General features: G+C 47.5%; 1 protein-coding gene across 1 annotated transcript in view; it reads left to right on the forward strand.

Annotated features, from left to right (window-relative positions):
• Nucleotides 1-17500, forward strand: part of LOC125308904 (acetyl-CoA carboxylase 1-like) — a 74935-nt gene that overhangs the window by 51146 nt on the left and 6289 nt on the right. The window contains 7 exon segments of the mRNA XM_048265550.1: nt 145-241; nt 2237-2333; nt 2576-2711; nt 5643-5820; nt 6182-6294; nt 12821-12975; nt 15667-15840. Coding sequence (XP_048121507.1) covers nt 145-241; nt 2237-2333; nt 2576-2711; nt 5643-5820; nt 6182-6294; nt 12821-12975; nt 15667-15840 — 950 coding nt within the window.

A 17500-nucleotide genomic window follows, 5' to 3' on the forward strand; every position in this document is an offset into this window, starting at 1 on the left:
TGGGGTGCTTTTAATTGTACCTTGTGCCTGAAGCAGCAGTTGTCAAGTCTCTAGCTTCAGGGTTTTTTGACTTGACTCTCTCTTTCTCCCTCCCTTTTTCTCTTTCGTTCTTTCTCTCTCTCTTTCTCTCCTTCCCTCCTGCAGGTGCCAGAGGCCAGTGGCAGAGTGGTTTCTTTGACCACGGCTCGTTCCAGGAGATCATGCAGCCCTGGGCACAGACAGTGGTGGTGGGTCGAGCAAGGTATTGCCCTGTTTCACTTGCTTACACACACACATAAAACACACACACACACACACACACACACTCCCCCTTTCACCCACACACTCACTCACTCACTTACTCACACACACACACACACACACACACACACACACACACACACACACACACACACACACACACACTCACTCACTCACTCACACACACACACACACACACACACACTCACTCACTCACACACACACACACACACACACACACACACACACACACACACACACACACACACACACACACACACACACACACACACACACACACACACACTAACACACTTTCACTCATTCCTTCCCTTTTCCCTTTCTTCCTCCCTCCATGTTTTCTCTTTGCTCATTTCATTCCCTCCTTCCCCCTCTCTTCCTCTCCCTCCTATTCCTTTAGTTTTTTGTTCAATCTTTCACTTCTCTCCCTAACGCTCTCCCTCCCTCTGTTCCGGTCCCTCCATTCCCCTGTGATGGCCCTGCTTCTTTTGAGCCCTGGGCAGCAGAGATGAGGTCTGACCCCAGAGGGCCTCTAAGGGCCTGTGAGGATGAGGGCAGTGGGGGCCACGACTCTGGCCCCGGCCATTCAACATTTACTCTGCCCACTGGCCCCTCTCCTCATTCCACCCCCACCCCGTCACCTCTTGGCTTCAAACAAACACAATCACAGACTGACCCCGCCATGACAAACACTGCCCAATGCTTTTCAGTACCGGGAACACTCTCTGGCTGTCAATATCCTCCATTGCACACTCTTTCTCTCTCTCTCTCTCTCTCTCTCTCTCTCTCTCTCTCTCTCTGTTTCTGTCTTGCTCTCTCTTTTTCTCTCTCCCTTGGTCTCTCCCTCTCTCTTTTATTCTGTCTGTTCCACCATCATCTTTCTGTTTTGTCGTTCTTTTGTCCCTTTCTCTCATGGGCACCTCATCCCAGGATGGAATGGATTGCACTCTCATCATGTTCTCGTTTAGACTCTTCCCTTTCATTTTCTTCATCCCCCTACCCGGCCTCTCTCTCTTTTCTCCCTTTCTCTTTTCTTTCTCTTTTTTTTCTTTTCTTTTCTCCCTTTCTTTTCTTTTCTTTCTCTTTTTTTTTTGTTTGTCCTGCAAATTTTTTTTTCTTTTTCTTCTTCTTTCTCATCTCCGCAATCTTTTTCTGTCCAGAGCAGTTTCATCCCAATGTTCTCCAGTAATAGTGGAATAGAGAGAAAGAGGATGGGGGGGGGGGGGTTGTTATAAGAGTCGGGACAATTTGGTCCTGGAAGGGATGTGTGTGGGGCTCAGTGTCCCATCTCAAAGCATCATACACACACACACACACAGACACACACACACACACACACACACACACACATAGACGTTGCGGCCGTGATGAGCCCATTTCAGCCTCATCTCACCTCCGGATGCTCATTTCCTCTTCTAATGAAAAACACAACAATTACCCCAGGCCCTGTCAGTGGCCCTCAGATTGGCTTCCATAATGAATATTTTGTACAGACATGAAGGCACTGTGCCTCTGACTCTTTCTTTCTCTTTCTGTGCCCCCCCTCTCTCTTCCTCTTTCTCACTCTGTCTGTATGTTTCTCTTATTATGATCTGTTTTTTTGCCTTTTTACCTCTTTTTGAGAAAAGGTCATCATTTTGTTACTTACCCTTTATAAAGCTCCTCAGTAATGCTTGGGAGCTATTGGGAGATAATGGTGCATTATGTGGCAGCGTGTGTGTACAAATAGTCTCAGGTGATTTGCAAGATGTTCAAAGAGGGGTTGTTGATGGTAAATGAAGCGTAATAACAAGTAAACCCTTTCCCTGCGTAATGTGTTGGATGTAAATTATTTCTTTTTAAAGTTTTTACTTTTTGTTATTCAGATGTTTTTTTGTGTCGGTGTGATTTTACTTTGTGTACGTACGTTGTGCTTTGTCATATCAATGACATTTTGACAGTTGTGCGTTTTGATGAACATTGATTTTGGCCACAGGCTCGGAGGCATCCCCACAGGAGTGGTCGCTGTGGAAACCAGATGTGTGGAGCTGTCGGTCCCTGCGGACCCTGCAAACCTGGACTCAGAGGCCAAGGTACGTGCCTTGAACCCCACCACAAGCACACGGCAGCTAGATGTGAACAGATGTTTAGCTACCAGTGCTTGTTCAGTGAAACTACAGTATATAAATGAAGATGCCAGAGAGAGCCTCAGCTGTTTTAGCACCTCAAAATGAGAATCAGGACTGTTACCTTATAAATGTGTCCCTTGACCCTTTATTGACCTCCTCTGTGACCTCTGAGAGTCCATGACCTTTCACCCCTCTCTCCCTGACAGATAATCCAGCAGGCGGGCCAGGTGTGGTTCCCTGACTCGGCCTTCAAAACAGCACAGGCCATCAAGGACCTGAACCGAGAAGGTCTGGCGCTCATGGTCTTCGCCAACTGGAGGGGTTTCTCTGGCGGCATGAAAGGTCAGTCTGATGCCCCCTCATCTTATCCCACCTCTAGCCAGCCACAATGACCACTCTGCCCTGCCCCCACCTCCGTCCAGAGTCATCCTCCCCCAGACCCCCCAGCTGCACATCTGGACGTTCTGGTGTATTTATTGTATGTATTTACTGAACCATACTAAATGATGACTGAACGGTGATTGTCTGCCAGAATGGTGGTTCTTGTGACAATACTTCTTTTATGTCTGGTAAAGAGAGCCAGAGCACAAGTATGTCATTGTATTCTTGATACATATGACAATGCACTTGAACTGAACTAAAGCTACAGTAGCTATAGATGTACATCAGGGCCTGGTTCCCAGAGGTGGAACACACTGACTTCAGGAAGTGAATGTCCTGATTACTCTAACTAGTTGATAGACATGGTTGAATAGTTGTGTTATTTAGAATCCGTCTGTTTAGGGAATGGATGGAACAAATAAGTGGTTGGACTTTTTTAACACCAGTATCTGAAACTGGAGTTTCCCACCTCTGTCTTTTACTCCACCTCCACCCAGCCACACTTACCACTCTGGCCTGCTCCACCTCCATACAGTCTTATCCACTCCCTATAACCACTCTGCTGCAGTAGGCAGAGGTGTCCATCAGGGCCTGGTTTCAGGGCCTTTAGTTTTCACTCTAAAGTGGCAATGACCGCATGTACAGTAGCACCAGGCTGGCGAGCTTTGAATTATGGAAATGAGTTGGCCGTGGGTATTGTCTCCCCTGCTCTCCGTCCCCCCTCTCAGCTAGTCCTGGCATGATTGCTCTGGGCAGAAGAATGTGTGTGTGGGTGTGTGTTTGTGTGTGTGTGTGTGTGTGTGTGTGTGTGTGTAAGTTTGTGTATGCCGGATTGTGTCTGTTTGGAGACAGCGTGTCAGCGCACACTTTAATAGCTTTTTAAACGGAGACAGCTAGGTGTCAAACACGCCGCTGTTTAATTAATTTTGTTTGTCCTGCTCTGCTTTTGATAGTCATGGGCTGCTGGGCTTCCCTGTAGTCAGCCAGCAAAACAAAAGGAGAGGTGAGCGCAATGCATTCTGGGAGTGCCCGTCTAGTGCTTCGGTAGCCTGATGAGGGGTGGGAATTGACTGTGTGTGTGTGTGTGTGTGTGTGTGTGTGTGTGTGTGTGTGTGTGTGTGCGCGACTGCGCGTGCATGGTTGTGTGAGTGTGTGTGTGTACAGTATGTGTGCATGTTTGTGTGTGTGTGTGTGTGTGTGATGAGCTAGTATTCAGAGCAGTTAGTAGCACCTGGGTATATCTCCTCCACCCCTTATTGATTTGAGATGTTTCTTTAGATGTTTCTGATTAATCAAGTCATTTCATAGACAGGGAAATATCTCAGACAGGTTGTAAATCTCTGATCATAACAGGTTTTAGTTCCAAATGTTGCTAGTTTGAAAGTCTTTTGGTATGATCATAAATGTGTAAACATAGTATTACAATACACAGCATACAGTGGTTATGGATGCAGGGCAGTAAATTGCTGAATGAGTCATCCTCACAGAGAAGGTTTGGTTTATAGTGTCTTATCTGAATTGTTTTTGTGTGGCCTGCGTCAGTTTTGTTTTGTTTTGTTTAGTTTTTGTGCAGTTGCATTAGTATTCAGTATGTGGTGGGCCCCAGCCCCTTATTCCCCAGCTGTGTGAGTTGGTCTGGCTGCGTTGTGTTTGTGGAGGTGTGCGTGCAGTGTTTGCATACGATCCTGCGCATATGCTGCGGCGGGGGCGGGGGGCAGGGGTTGGTGGGGGGTGGTGGGGGGACTCAGGTTAGCTCATTCGCCCGTCTGCCTAGAACCTACCCACTTGCTCCAGCGGGACTTTGATTATTCATTGGGAAAATGCTGGAGCAAAGCGGGGTCTAGGGGAAGAGGAGAACGGGCGGGCGAACGATGTAAATAAGTAAATAAATAAATAAATAAATAATAAACAATCAGCGCACCCCTCACTGCACACACCGCGAGGAGCCAATCGCTACGTCGGGCAAACGACTTGGAAATTGTGTGTAATGAGTAGGAAAAGATTAGAGGCAGCTCTTGCTAGGCTGTAAATTGACATTAGTAAAAAAGAAAACTCCTTACTAGGCGGTCTAGGCAGTCTAATTTATACAGTAACGAGAGAGAGAGAGAAAGAAAAAGACTGGGGGAAGGTGAAAAGAATCCAGGATTGGGCCAAAAAGCCACTACCATTCTACCCTGACCCCCCCTCTCTCTCTCTTTCAGTCTCCCTCGCCCAGTCTCCCCTGCAAAGGTTATTCAGCATAATGTAGAAATTAAATTAGTGGAGGCTGAGGAGGATTGGAATAAGGATGGGGCTGGTTTTGGCAGAGTCATTTCGGTGGCGGGCATATTACGGAGGGTGGCGTAGGGGAGAGGGGGGGGGTGAACCGGCTCTGACCCCTGGGCTGAGGAGACGCCATGCATGAAATGCGCTGGAAATTAACACCAGGGTCCCTGCCTGGCGCTCGGCGGCACAAACACCCAGCGACACGCTCCACCCACACTCTCTGAAGGCCATTCCACTGCTGTTTTTGTTGCTAGTCAGGATCCACACAGAGCATGTGTGCTGCACACTATTGAGCAGCACAGATGAAAGTCATTGTTGCTGTTGTAGGCATTGGCACTTGGCAGGGACAGTAAGACGATTCAGCATTGAGACAGTGCATTGTCTGACTCTGTGAAAGCAAAGAAGAGCCAAAAGTCCAGTTCCCCCTCAATCTGCCCCTTGAGTCCTTTTCCACCATGCTGCAACATCGCTTTTAGCTACAATACATCTGCTTATTTTCTTCCATTTCACTCTCTCTCTCTCTCTCTCTCTCTCTCTCTCTCTCTCTCTCTCTCTCCTCTCTCTCTCTCCTCTCTCTCTCTCTCTCTCCCTCACTCTCTCACTCTCTCTCTCTCTCTCTCTCCCCAGACATGTATGACCAGGTGCTGAAGTTCGGGGCCTACATAGTGGACGGCCTGAGGGAGTACCGGCAGCCGGTGCTGGTCTACATTCCCCCGCAGGCCGAGCTGAGGGGCGGCTCCTGGGTGGTGATTGACCCCACCATCAATCCCGAGCACATGGAGATGTACGCCGATGTGGAAAGCCGGTAAGACACCACAGACAGCAGCGTGAAATGGCTGCTATGTGGGAAATATGGGAACGTGTTAATTTAGTAATTTCATCGTATACAATGTGGTAATTTGGACCAATTTCATCTCTAACCACTACCAGCATAAACATATTAAGAGGTAAACATATTAGTTTGTTGGTCTTTTTTAATGTTCAAAAGGTTTTTTTTTATCTCAAAATCTTCTGATTTTGACTTTGCAAGCATCGCAAAGCAAAAAGATTAAAGGATTTCCAAACATGCCATATCTGAATCATCTCTGTTGTGTCTGTCTGCCTGTCTGCCTGTCTGCCTGTCTGCCTGTCTGCCTGTCTGCCTGTCTGTCTGTCTGGCGTTTTAGTGGCGGTGTTCTGGAGCCAGAGGGCACAGTGGAGATTAAGTTCCGTAAGAAGGACCTGGTGAAGACCATGATGCGTGTGGACCATCCGTACAAGAGTTTGAAGGAGCAGCTGGGTTAGTGTGTCCTTCAGAGCCGCCACCACAAGCCAACCAGCACCTAGCAGCTCCATAGTCAGGAACACACACACACACACACACACACACACACATACACACATTCACACATACATAAGCACTACATAGATATAAGTATTGGCACGCCTGCCATTACACCCACAGGAACTTCAATGACATTCCATTCTAAATCCATAGGACATTTTGCCCATTCATTCAGAAGAGTATTTGTGAGGTTTCCTCTGGGTGTCCTAGCAGACGTCCCAGCACTGTTGCTTACACACACACACACACACACACACACACACACACACACACACACACACACACACACACACACACACACACACTGCTCCTCTCTCTCCCCATGCTCCCTGTGGCTGTGAGGAGGTTAACTGCTACTGTTTGGAGCTGGCGGATGCTGCGGGAGAAATCGTGTGTAAAATGTGGCGAGCTGTAAGCACAGGCGTTTGCTCTTTCTCACACACACACACACACACACACACACACACCCACACGGGGCTGAGCAGGCTGCAGGCGCCTCTGCTGCGTCCGGCGTGCAATCATTACCGACGCGGGGCTCTCGGCTCACCGCTACCGGAGATCTCTGTTTGTTTTCCACACCGGCGAAAAAAAGAGAGCGTCCGCCACCGTCGCCGCGAGCTAGAGGAGTAATGGTGTGAGAGCAAAAGGAGAGAGACAGCGGAGGAGAGAAAGAGGGAAGGAGGGTGTGCAAATAATAGAGAGAGAAGAAGCAGGCAGCAGAGAGCCAAACCAGGACTGCCCGTGGACATGAGAGCTCGTCTGAGAGGGGAATACTGCGAGAGAGGGCGAGAAGCAGCGGCCTCGCACTGCCAGTCTCTCATGCCAGCCTATTACACCACAGCCTCCGGGGGGGCTGCCAGACAGCAGGCGAGGGCTGGGGAAGTGGAGGAGGAGGATGTGGAGGAGAGGGGGAGGGAGGGAGGCAGGCAGGGGGGCTTGGGCGAGGAGGAGGTAGGGGTCCAAGGAGCGGAGAAGGGCAGCCATGTTGGCATTTGCCGTCAAAGGGGATAAATGAACGGACGACTGCCACGCCACGCGTGATGCCCGTCTCCCCGAGTCTGACCCCCTCCTGCTCCACTACCACCAGCAACACCACCACCACCACCAGCACCAGCAGTGCTGTAGTGGTTACTGGAACTATGCAGACGGAATAATAACAGTCTTCATAATGGTGATAATAGCCCCAGCGATTACCAGAGATTAAAATAAAGAGGGAGAAGAGGAGAATGAAAGTAAGTGACAGAGAGAGAGAGAGAGAGAGAGAGAGAGAGAGCGATAGACAGAGTATGAATTTCAGCATGTCGGCGACAACACAAAGCATTGCATAATTTCACCCCATTTCTTTCTCTCTCTCATTCTCTTTCTCTCTCTCTTTCTCTTTCTCTTTCTCTCTTTCTGGCTAATTTAAAATTTGTCAAACGCGGGTGTCTTCTGGATCGCTAGCCTTTGATATTTTGCGCACTCCATTTGCCACAAACAAGCCGCGGGCCGTGGTTCCTGCTGACTGCTGCAGAAGCGCCGGCTCCATTTATCTTGCCCCGGCCACTGAATGCTTACTCATTGGGGGGGGGCTCTCCGCAGGTTAACCCCCGCCAATCCACACTGCTGCTGCCCCCACCAGCATCTGGGCACACATACATACACATGACAAACACTGTCATTACATACACACACACACACACACACACACACACATATACTGGAGATATTGTGTGTTCATTTACTCACATGAATGCACACACTGTCTCCTAAACACGTTCTCACTGGGGTGTTGCTTGCACACACACACACACACACACACACACACACACACACACACACACACACACACAGACACAGACACATACACAGAAGAGTGAGTTGGTATGTGATCACTCGAGTACCCAAACCTATCAGTCTGCGTGGCGCCACATCAGGCCTGAACAGCTCTGAAATGAATGTGGCTGCGCTGGCTGCTCCAGCTCTCCCATGGCCAGCATTACAGAACATCTTTCTGCCATCTTGGCCCTGGCCAGCTGTCACTCTAGCCACGCTCATGGCACACGCTCATTCAGTTGTGTGTGTGCTTTTTTGTTAGCTTGTTTGTTTGCTTGTCAGATGCAGACCCTACATAGTGTTTTTTGGCCACCGTATTTGCAAATTTACGGTTGAAGTAGGCAACATTGAGTGTAACAACTTTATTGTTCGGAAATCACCACTACTTACGTAGACACTACACATAACTACACATAACTAACAAACAACAATATAACTCATTGGGTAAAATGGATTGGAAATTGTATTACCATGGCTGTTTCTATTTTTATTTTTTATTTTTTTTTAAAAACATTTTGAAAAAAAAAAAAAAACCCAGAATCAACCCTGAAGAGAGCTTTACCGTTTTTTGCGTGTATAATGATGCAAAAGAACTCCATACCTGCTGTTTCATCATATACAACCACAAACTCCTTTCTTTTTCTTTTCTGTGAAGATCTAATATTAACTGTAAAGGCTCAATCTCAGCATGGTAGCAATTTCTGAGTGGAAGAGGAGTTTCATATTGTAGATTACCGGTATTCATATTGTAGATATTGTACATTAAAGATGCATTAGTGTTTCTGCGTGGTGGTCAATTAGATTTTAATTAGGGTGTGTTTGGAGTCTCTTTGTGATTAGTAAACAGAGATTGTCATCCTTTTTGCTTGTGAACTGGTGTTAGAGAGTATTTTCATCTAAGATAAAATAATTCCTTCATTGATATTTTCATGTCTAGAAAGGACCACAAATATCATATACCACATTTATTTATTGTTCAGTTTATTTTAACATATTTATTTATTCCCTAAATATAATGAGGGTTGTGAATTATGAAACACTGATGGTTCCATGTCTTCCACCACAGGTTCCATTAGCTGTTTAACCCTTAAAGGTGTAGGTTTTTGAACATTCTAAGTTCCGCGACAATTGAAGGTTCTAAAATTCTATGTTGAATTCAATGAACCCAGATATTCTTTAGAATGTTCATTTCTCAACATTCCTACTCCTTTAAGGGTTAAGAGGAGTACCGTTAGCAGATTGTACGCCTGCCAATTTAGTGGTCCATTTTGCATGTAATTTGCTTGTGCTACATTCAGTACATTGATGGTACAGGCTTGTTGATGCTCTTTTCTGGAGAAGATTAGAGATTGTTTTGGGGAAGACTTGTGCTACCCTCTTATTGTATGGTCTCTCTCACATTCTCTCTCTCTCTCTCTCTCTCTCTCCCCCTCCCTTCCCTCTCTCCTCCTCTCTATCTGTGTGTGTGTGTAGTGTGTTTGTGTTTGTTTGGGGGAGAACAAGCATCCATGTCAGTCTGTGTCCATCTGTGTAATGTATATCCGTTCATGAGCGTGTGTGTGTGTGTGTGTGTGTGTGTGTGTGTGTGTGTGTGTGTGTGTGTGTGTGTGTGTGTGTGTGTGTGTGTGTGTGTGCGTGTGTGTGTGCGTGTGCGTGTGCGTGTGTGCGTGTGTGTGTGTGTGTGTGTGTGTGTGTGTGTGTGTGTGTGTGTGTGTGTGTGTGTGTGTGTGTGTGTGCGTGTGTGTGTGTGTGCGGCTCTGCCAGTGCTCAAACTGTATTATCTCTTTCTCGGCGGCGCGGGGGTAACCCTTTGCAGGCCGCTTCTCCCCGGGGAAATGTGTCAATCTGTGGGCCCGCAGATCAATCAGCGGCTGATTATGCTCTTCATTCTGCCGCAATTGATTTTATTCGCGGCTGAAAATAGGCATCTGCTGTCAGCGTCACCACGGCGCCCCGGCTCGGCCCGGCTGACAGATTGCTTTTGACAGAGATCAATCTCACAGCTGATGGGCAAGGGGGGAGCAGGGAGCAGGGAGCCAGCACTGCATTACTGACAGGCACACACACGGACACACACACACACATACACACAGACTCACTCATACAAAATACAGGAGAGCGCACACACACACACACACACACACACACACACACACACACACACACACACACACACACACAGGCATAGATCCACGCTCAGGGGCACACACACAGGCACACAAATTGAACCACATGTGCACACATATGCAGCCACACACACCGAGCTGTATGCACATAGGCACAGACACTGATGCACACATAATCAAGCAGCCACATAAACAGTGCCATCATCTCTCTCTCTCTCTCTCTGACAATCACAGTGCTGTAATTCAGTTAGCGTATATCAACACACACACACTCACACACACACTTATACACACACATACACACATACACACATATACTACACAAACTGGCATCACAGTATTACACCTGCTCTTGTTATCTGTGTATATGTATTCATGCAAATTGACAGAGATTTTCATACTTACGTTTGGTGAAAATTATCTGCTGTCACATACACATGTGAACACAGACACACTCACACACACTCTTTCATTTTCTCACAGCTGCCCTGAATGTAGAACAAATACCGTTTTATACACAGTCCTCTGCAATCAAGTGGCCAAATGCCTGGCGGTCATCCCCCCCCACCCCTCTCTCTCTCTCTCTCTCTCTCTCTCTCTCTCTCTCTCTGTGCTCTTGACTCCTTGGCCCCTACAGGCCCACGGTAAAGGACTGCCTTCAACAAGGAGATTTCCCGCTTGATTTTCCCAAATGGAAAGGTCCTTTTCTCCCTGCCTTCCTAATTCATAATTATTTCAAGTGATCCTCGGGCCCGAGGTCATTTAAGTAATTACTGAGCCGATTAAACGCTTAAAGGGCATTTAGGATCAGTCTCTCGGCAGGCCCAGGACCCGTGGGAATGTGTTTAGATGGACTAACAAGGTCTGGGCAAATGTGGCGTTTAAGTGCCGGGTTGCTTCATCAAGCCTGAGTCTCCTAGTCTGTTTACCGACTTCATTTGCACGGGCAGAATTAAAACAACCATTTGCGAGATGCATCAGTTTTTCTCACGTTCTTTGGACCACAAGACTAGACTGTCTTAGCATCTTTGTTGATGGGAGGTAGGTTGGGGGTGTGTTTTAATAATGTTATACACATATACAGTACATATATTTGGTGCTGAGGTTGTATGGGGGACTTCAGCTCCTGACCAGTTGACATGTCTGTCTGTGTCTGTTTGTGTGTGTGTGTGTGTGTCTGTCTGTCTGTCTGTCTGTCTGTCTGTCTGTGTGTCTATCCGTGCAGAAATACTTTGTGCTTATCAGCTCATCCCACTCACACGTATCGATTGGTCTGTCTCCTGTCCCCTTTGCCTCCTCCCCTGCTATCTCTCAGACAGACAGACAAATGCTCCCCCACATGCAAGCATACATAACACACACACACACACACGCTTTCTTTCTTTTTTTTCTTTCTTTCACTCTTTCATTCTTTCTTTATTGCTCTCTCTATTTCTCTCTCTCTCTCTCTCTCTCTCTCTCTCTCTCTCTCTCTCTCTCTCTCTCTCTCTCTCTCTCTCTCTCTGGCTATCCTCTCTTTTCTTCCTCTCCTCATTTTGTGTGCTCTGTCTGAATTCTCCCTGGGAGAGCGAGGCAATCTTTACAGCGGTGAGGCTTTAAATTGAGCAGAAAATAGACATTGACATATTTGTTAATGTCATCTTAATCGCTGCCCGAGCTGGCAGGCCACATTGTTTGGCCAAGTCCACTGAGTGAGCCCTCATCGTGGACGAACGCTCCAAGCTTGGCCTCGTGTGGTTGTGTGTGTGTGTGTGTGTGTGTGTGTGTGTGTGTGTGTGTGTGTGTGTGCGTGTGTGGCATGTTTGGGTGTGTGTGTGTGTGTGCGCGCGCATTTGTGTTTGAGTCTGAGTGCCGCTGTGCTTCTCTCTATCTATCTCTCCCTCTCTCTTTCTGTGTGTGTGTGTGTGTGTGTGTGTGTGTGTGTGTGTGTGTGTGTTTTGCTTCTGTGTGTGTAAGCCTGTCTGGGAACATGCTCTTCTGCATGTATAAGTGTGTGTAGTGGCGCGCATTCCCTCTGTCGATATAGAGACGTCGCACTGTGTGCAAACATCATCACAAAACCTAATGGCTATCGGCATTTGGAGATAAAACTCAAAACTAATGGAGTGAACTTGACCATTGGTACTAGAGGTAGTGGTCCACACCGTACTATTGAAATAACTGTTTGTCCCTGTAAATGGGACATTTTTTAGTTCCTCTTTGCCTTTCGTTTTATTTTCCTATTTATTCATTCATGCATTACACACACGTTGCTTTCCGAAGATGAGATGTGGGAATTCATACCCTGAGGTCTTTTGCCTTTTTTGTTTCCTTTATTTGATGTTCGATTCACACCACACCTAAATCTCTATCCTTTTAAGAGAATTCTGCAGAGGTTACAAACACTAATAATCTCTGAATATGTGTACATTTTGATTACCAATGTCATGGTGAATCTCCCAGACCACAGCATTACAACTTGTTTATCCCCCTCACCTGTGTCGCTTTCTCCTCTCTCCGCCTGTGTTCTCTTCTAACATGGCCGCCTTTGTTCTCACCAGGCGCCCCGGACCTTAGCGACCAACAGCGCAAGGACTTGGAGAGCGCCCTGAAAGAGCGCGAGGACTTCCTGTTACCTATCTACCACCAGGTGGCGGTGCAGTTCGCCGACCTCCATGACACGCCTGGCCGCATGCAGGAGAAAGGCGTTATCACGGTGAGACGGCTGCGCCGCGCCAGAGCCTAGCGGCTAGTGCTAATGGCTAACAGCTAGCAGCGAACACAAACACAGTCTCTCCCGTCAAAGCCGAGCGGCACCTGTCCCCGTGCTAGCAGCTCTCTCTCTGTCAGCTTATTTGAAATGGAACATGCGTAGCAGCGGATCTGATAACCTACCTGTAGCACGCACCAGTGAACTCTCAGAAGTTTTTTTTTCTTCTTTTTTTTTCGCTCCCTCTCTTTTCGAGATCACAATCATGCTGCCTCGGTGACTGCTCGACGCTGTGCCTCCCACCCTCACGCGGTGCCACAACCCCCAAAAAAAAAAAAAAAACTCACCACCCCCATCCCCTTGCCCATCCCGAGCCAACCCCCCAACCCACCACCACCTCCACCACCAACCCACCTCGGCGTCACTCGCTAGAAGTGAAGCCTTTTAATTATCTTCTGATTACCTGTTATATCACCTTGGTTAATGGAGAGCGCACCCCAGGGGAGGCATCCAATCTAACTCTCATCTCCCACAATGGGGCTTGCTTCACAGGAGAAGTATTTTAGTCATCTGAAAGATTAAGCCTGGAAATATCCATCTATTTATTCATTCATGCATTACACACACGTTGCTTTCGAAGATGAGATGTGGGAATTCATACCCTGAGGTCTTTGCCTTTTTTTGTTTCCTTTTATTTTGATGTTGATTCACACCACACCTAAATCTCTATCCTTTTAAGAGGAATTCTGCAGAGGTTACAAACACTAATAATCTCTGAATATGTGTACATTTGATTACCAATGTCATGGTGAATCTCCCAGACCACAGCATTACAACTTGTTTATCCCCCCCCTCACCTGTATTAAGCTTTTCTCCTCTCTCCGCCTGTGTTCTCTTCTAACATGGCCGCCTTTGTTCTCCTGGCGCCCCGGGTTAGCGACCAACAAGCCCTTGGGACTTGGGGCGCCCTGAAAGCCCTTGAAGGGACTTCCTGTTACCCTATCTACCACCAGGTGGCGATTGCAGTTCATGCGACCTCCATGACGCGCCTGGCGCGCTTCTGGGAGAAAGGCGTTATCCGCGGTGGGCAGGCTTGGCAGAACCCTAGCTGACTGGTGCTAATGGCTAACAGTGGCAGCGAACACCGACACAGTCTCTCCCGTCAAAGGCGGTGACACCTGTCCCGTTAACTGGCAGGCTCTCTCTGTCAGCTTATTTGAAATGGAACTTAATCGCGTGTGGCGGGATCTGATAACCTACCTGTATGCGCGCCAGTGAACTCTCAGAGTTTTTTTCTTCTTTTTTTGGCTCCCTCTTTTCGAGATCCTGGATCGTGCTGCCTCGGTGGGCTGCTCGGCGGCTGTGCCTCCCACCCTCACGCTGGTGCCACAAGCCCCCCCCAAAAAAAAAAAAAAACTCACCACCCCAATCCCCTTGCCCATCCAGACCCAACCCCCCAACCCTGCACCACCTCACCACCAACCCACCTCGAGATCACTTTCTGGCTAGAGTGAGCCTTTTAATTATCTTCTGATTACCTGTTTATATCACCTTGGTTAATGGAGAGCGCACCCCAGGGGAGGCATCCAATCTAACTCTCATCTCCCACAATGGGCTGCTTCACAGGAGAGAAGTATTTTAGTCATCTGAAAGATTAGCGCCTGGAAATATCCATCTATTTATTCATTCATACACTAAATTACTCCACCACCACCACCACCACAATCCCCACCACCCCCACCCAAAAAAACCCCACCATGCATGCAGACACCACAGCTCTGAGCCTCCTCTTTACTTTGTGATTGATCGGGATGATATGGGATATATCGTCAGCCACAAGCAATAGGGCTCAGCCTGGGAACAAGCCCACAGATTGGTATCAAGGAGATTGTGCAGCTAGACATCTAGATGGGCTGGGGAGCCATTACTCTATCCATCAGTGGCCATAGAGTGAGAGAGAGAGAGAGAGAGAGAGAGAGAGAGGGAGGGAGGGAGGGAGGGAGGGGATGGATGGATGGAGGGCCTGCAGAGAGATGGAAAAGAACACTGAAAAAGGGAGAAGTATGGAGAGAAAGAGGTGAGAATAAGGAGAAGGTGGTGTGTGAGGTGTGTGTGTGTGTGTGAGAGAGAGACTGTTGCAGTATGAATGAGCACTCTTGTGATGGGCCAAGTGGAAGCAGCTCCTCTATTCTACTGCAGCCAGCTGAGAGAGGAGTCTGCAGATGCCCTTAACACATCTTCATCTTCCTCTTCTTCTTCTCTCTCTCTCTCACTCTCTCTCCCTCTCTCTCTCTCTCTCTCTCCCTCTCTCTCTCGCTCTCCTCTTGAAGTGCCAGTATGACAGTGTCAGTGTGATCTGTAAGCAGGGAGCCTCATCTCCCACCTAAGCTCTTCTAGGATGTCATATATATATATATATATATATATATATATATGTTATATGTGTGTGAACCTGATGGTGTGTGTGGGACACTGTGTCTGTGTTATGTTGTGTATGTGTGTGTGTGTGTGTGTGTGTGTGTGTGTTTTGGCAGATATATCTGCGTTTATATTTGTGTTTGTTTTTGTGGTTTGTGTGTGTATATTATTATTTATGCACAATTGAGTATGTGTCTTTTTTTTTTTTTTTTGGGCACATCATGTACACTGAATATGTCTGTGTGTGTGTGTGTGTGTGTGTGTGTGTGTGTGTTCCAGGACATCCTGGAGTGGCAGAGCTCACGGCAGTTCTTCTACTGGCGTCTGCGGCGGCTGCTGCTGGAGTCCGAGGTGAAGCGGCGGATCCGGGAGGAAGGTGGCGGCGAGCTGACCGACGGCCAGATGCAGGCCATGCTGCGCCGCTGGTTCGTGGAGGCCGAGGGTGCCGTACAGGTGAGACAAAAATGCCTGACAACCCTGTGCTAGGCTCAAGAGACATGCCCCAAGGGACTAGAATAGATTGCACTGCAGTGGCACATATCACTAGGCTTTATAGCAGAATGGATATTTTTGACCTTAAAGGTGTGTGGGAGGAATGCTCCAGACAGACTATAAAGTACAATTGAGTTGCAGCACTGAAACTGTGTCATCCTCATTCAGAAAGCATGTGATGTTACAGCCAGGCACCAGTTACTTACTTGACTGAACTATAGACTAAAAGCTCAATGAATGTGTAGCCTATTACACAGCCTTTGACCCAAAGTATTGAGTTGAGATTTGCATTCATTTGCATGTATTGGCACTATGTGAGATATATCAAAATATTTTTACTGTAACAGAATACAAGTAAAATATGTGTAAGTACCATATTAGGCTGCCACTCCAGCAATAATAGCTAAACTGCATTAATTCAACAGAAGCTAGACCAATTAAATAGAAATATTATACATTGCATTAAATCCAGAAAATTGCATAATTTAAAAATTGCAGCAACATCGTAGCGGCTGGTAAAATAGCCATTGTGTTTCCCAAAAGTATCATTATTTTATCACATACAGTACACAATATGTTATTGTTCTGAACACCTAAAGACAATCCCAAAGGTATAAAATGATCACATCTAGTTTAGTCTATTTTAATTATCTAAGGCCATTTTCTGTCATTAATAGCCATAACACATACGGCAACATTCCACCTCACATATATCACTGCTTTATTATACACGTTGGCCACTGAGCAGGCATCCATCATACATGGCACAGTGGACTTAGTCTCTCCCCATCTGCACACCTCTTACCTCAAATTATTCTCATTATGTTTAATGTCTCCTCTTAGTCCCTTCAGGCCAATATGTGTGTTTGCCTCTATCATATGTTGACTCGTGTTCATCCTCTGCCTGTGTGTGTGTGTGTGTGTGTGTGTGTGTGTGTGTGTGTGTGTGTGTGTGTGTGTTTAGTTGGTTAGTTGCGGAGACCTTCACAGGGGGTGGTGTGTGGAGGCACATGGCACTTGGGGGTTATTAATGCCGATGCCCCATTGTTCCTCCGCGGGCAGGACCAAGGCGAGCCCAGTCGAGTCGGGCAGTGTGTCTCGTATGCCAGGGACGTGCCTCAGGGAACAAAAAGCTCAAAGAGCAATGTGCACACACACACACACACACACACACACACAGTCAGAGAGACACACATACTGTACGTACACAAACATATGCATACACACAAGCATGTACACACACACAAACCACAAAACACACACACACACACACACACACACACACATGGCTGGGATTCCAGCCCCGGCGGCTCAGTAATGAAGGTGCAAATAAAGCCCTACGCTGAGATGATAGTGCCCCTCGCTTTCCTGACTTGCCTTCAGATGGGAGCCGCAACAAGAAAGGCGAGAGGCGAACAGGGAGGAGGAGAAGGAGGTGAGGGGAGGAGGAGGAGTGTGGAGGATACGAGAGGAGGGGCAGCAGAGAAAGGAGAGTAGGGGAGGGGAGTGGAGTGGAGTGGGGGAGAGAAGAGGAGAGAGGCCCTGGAGTGGAGCCAAGTTCCCAAGGTAGTGTACAAGTATCTTTAGAAGCCTGCGTCTTGTTAGCTAATACATTACACCA

Source organism: Alosa alosa, chromosome 15, assembly GCF_017589495.1.
Source record: "Alosa alosa isolate M-15738 ecotype Scorff River chromosome 15, AALO_Geno_1.1, whole genome shotgun sequence".
Lineage (NCBI taxonomy): Eukaryota > Metazoa > Chordata > Actinopteri > Clupeiformes > Clupeidae > Alosa > Alosa alosa.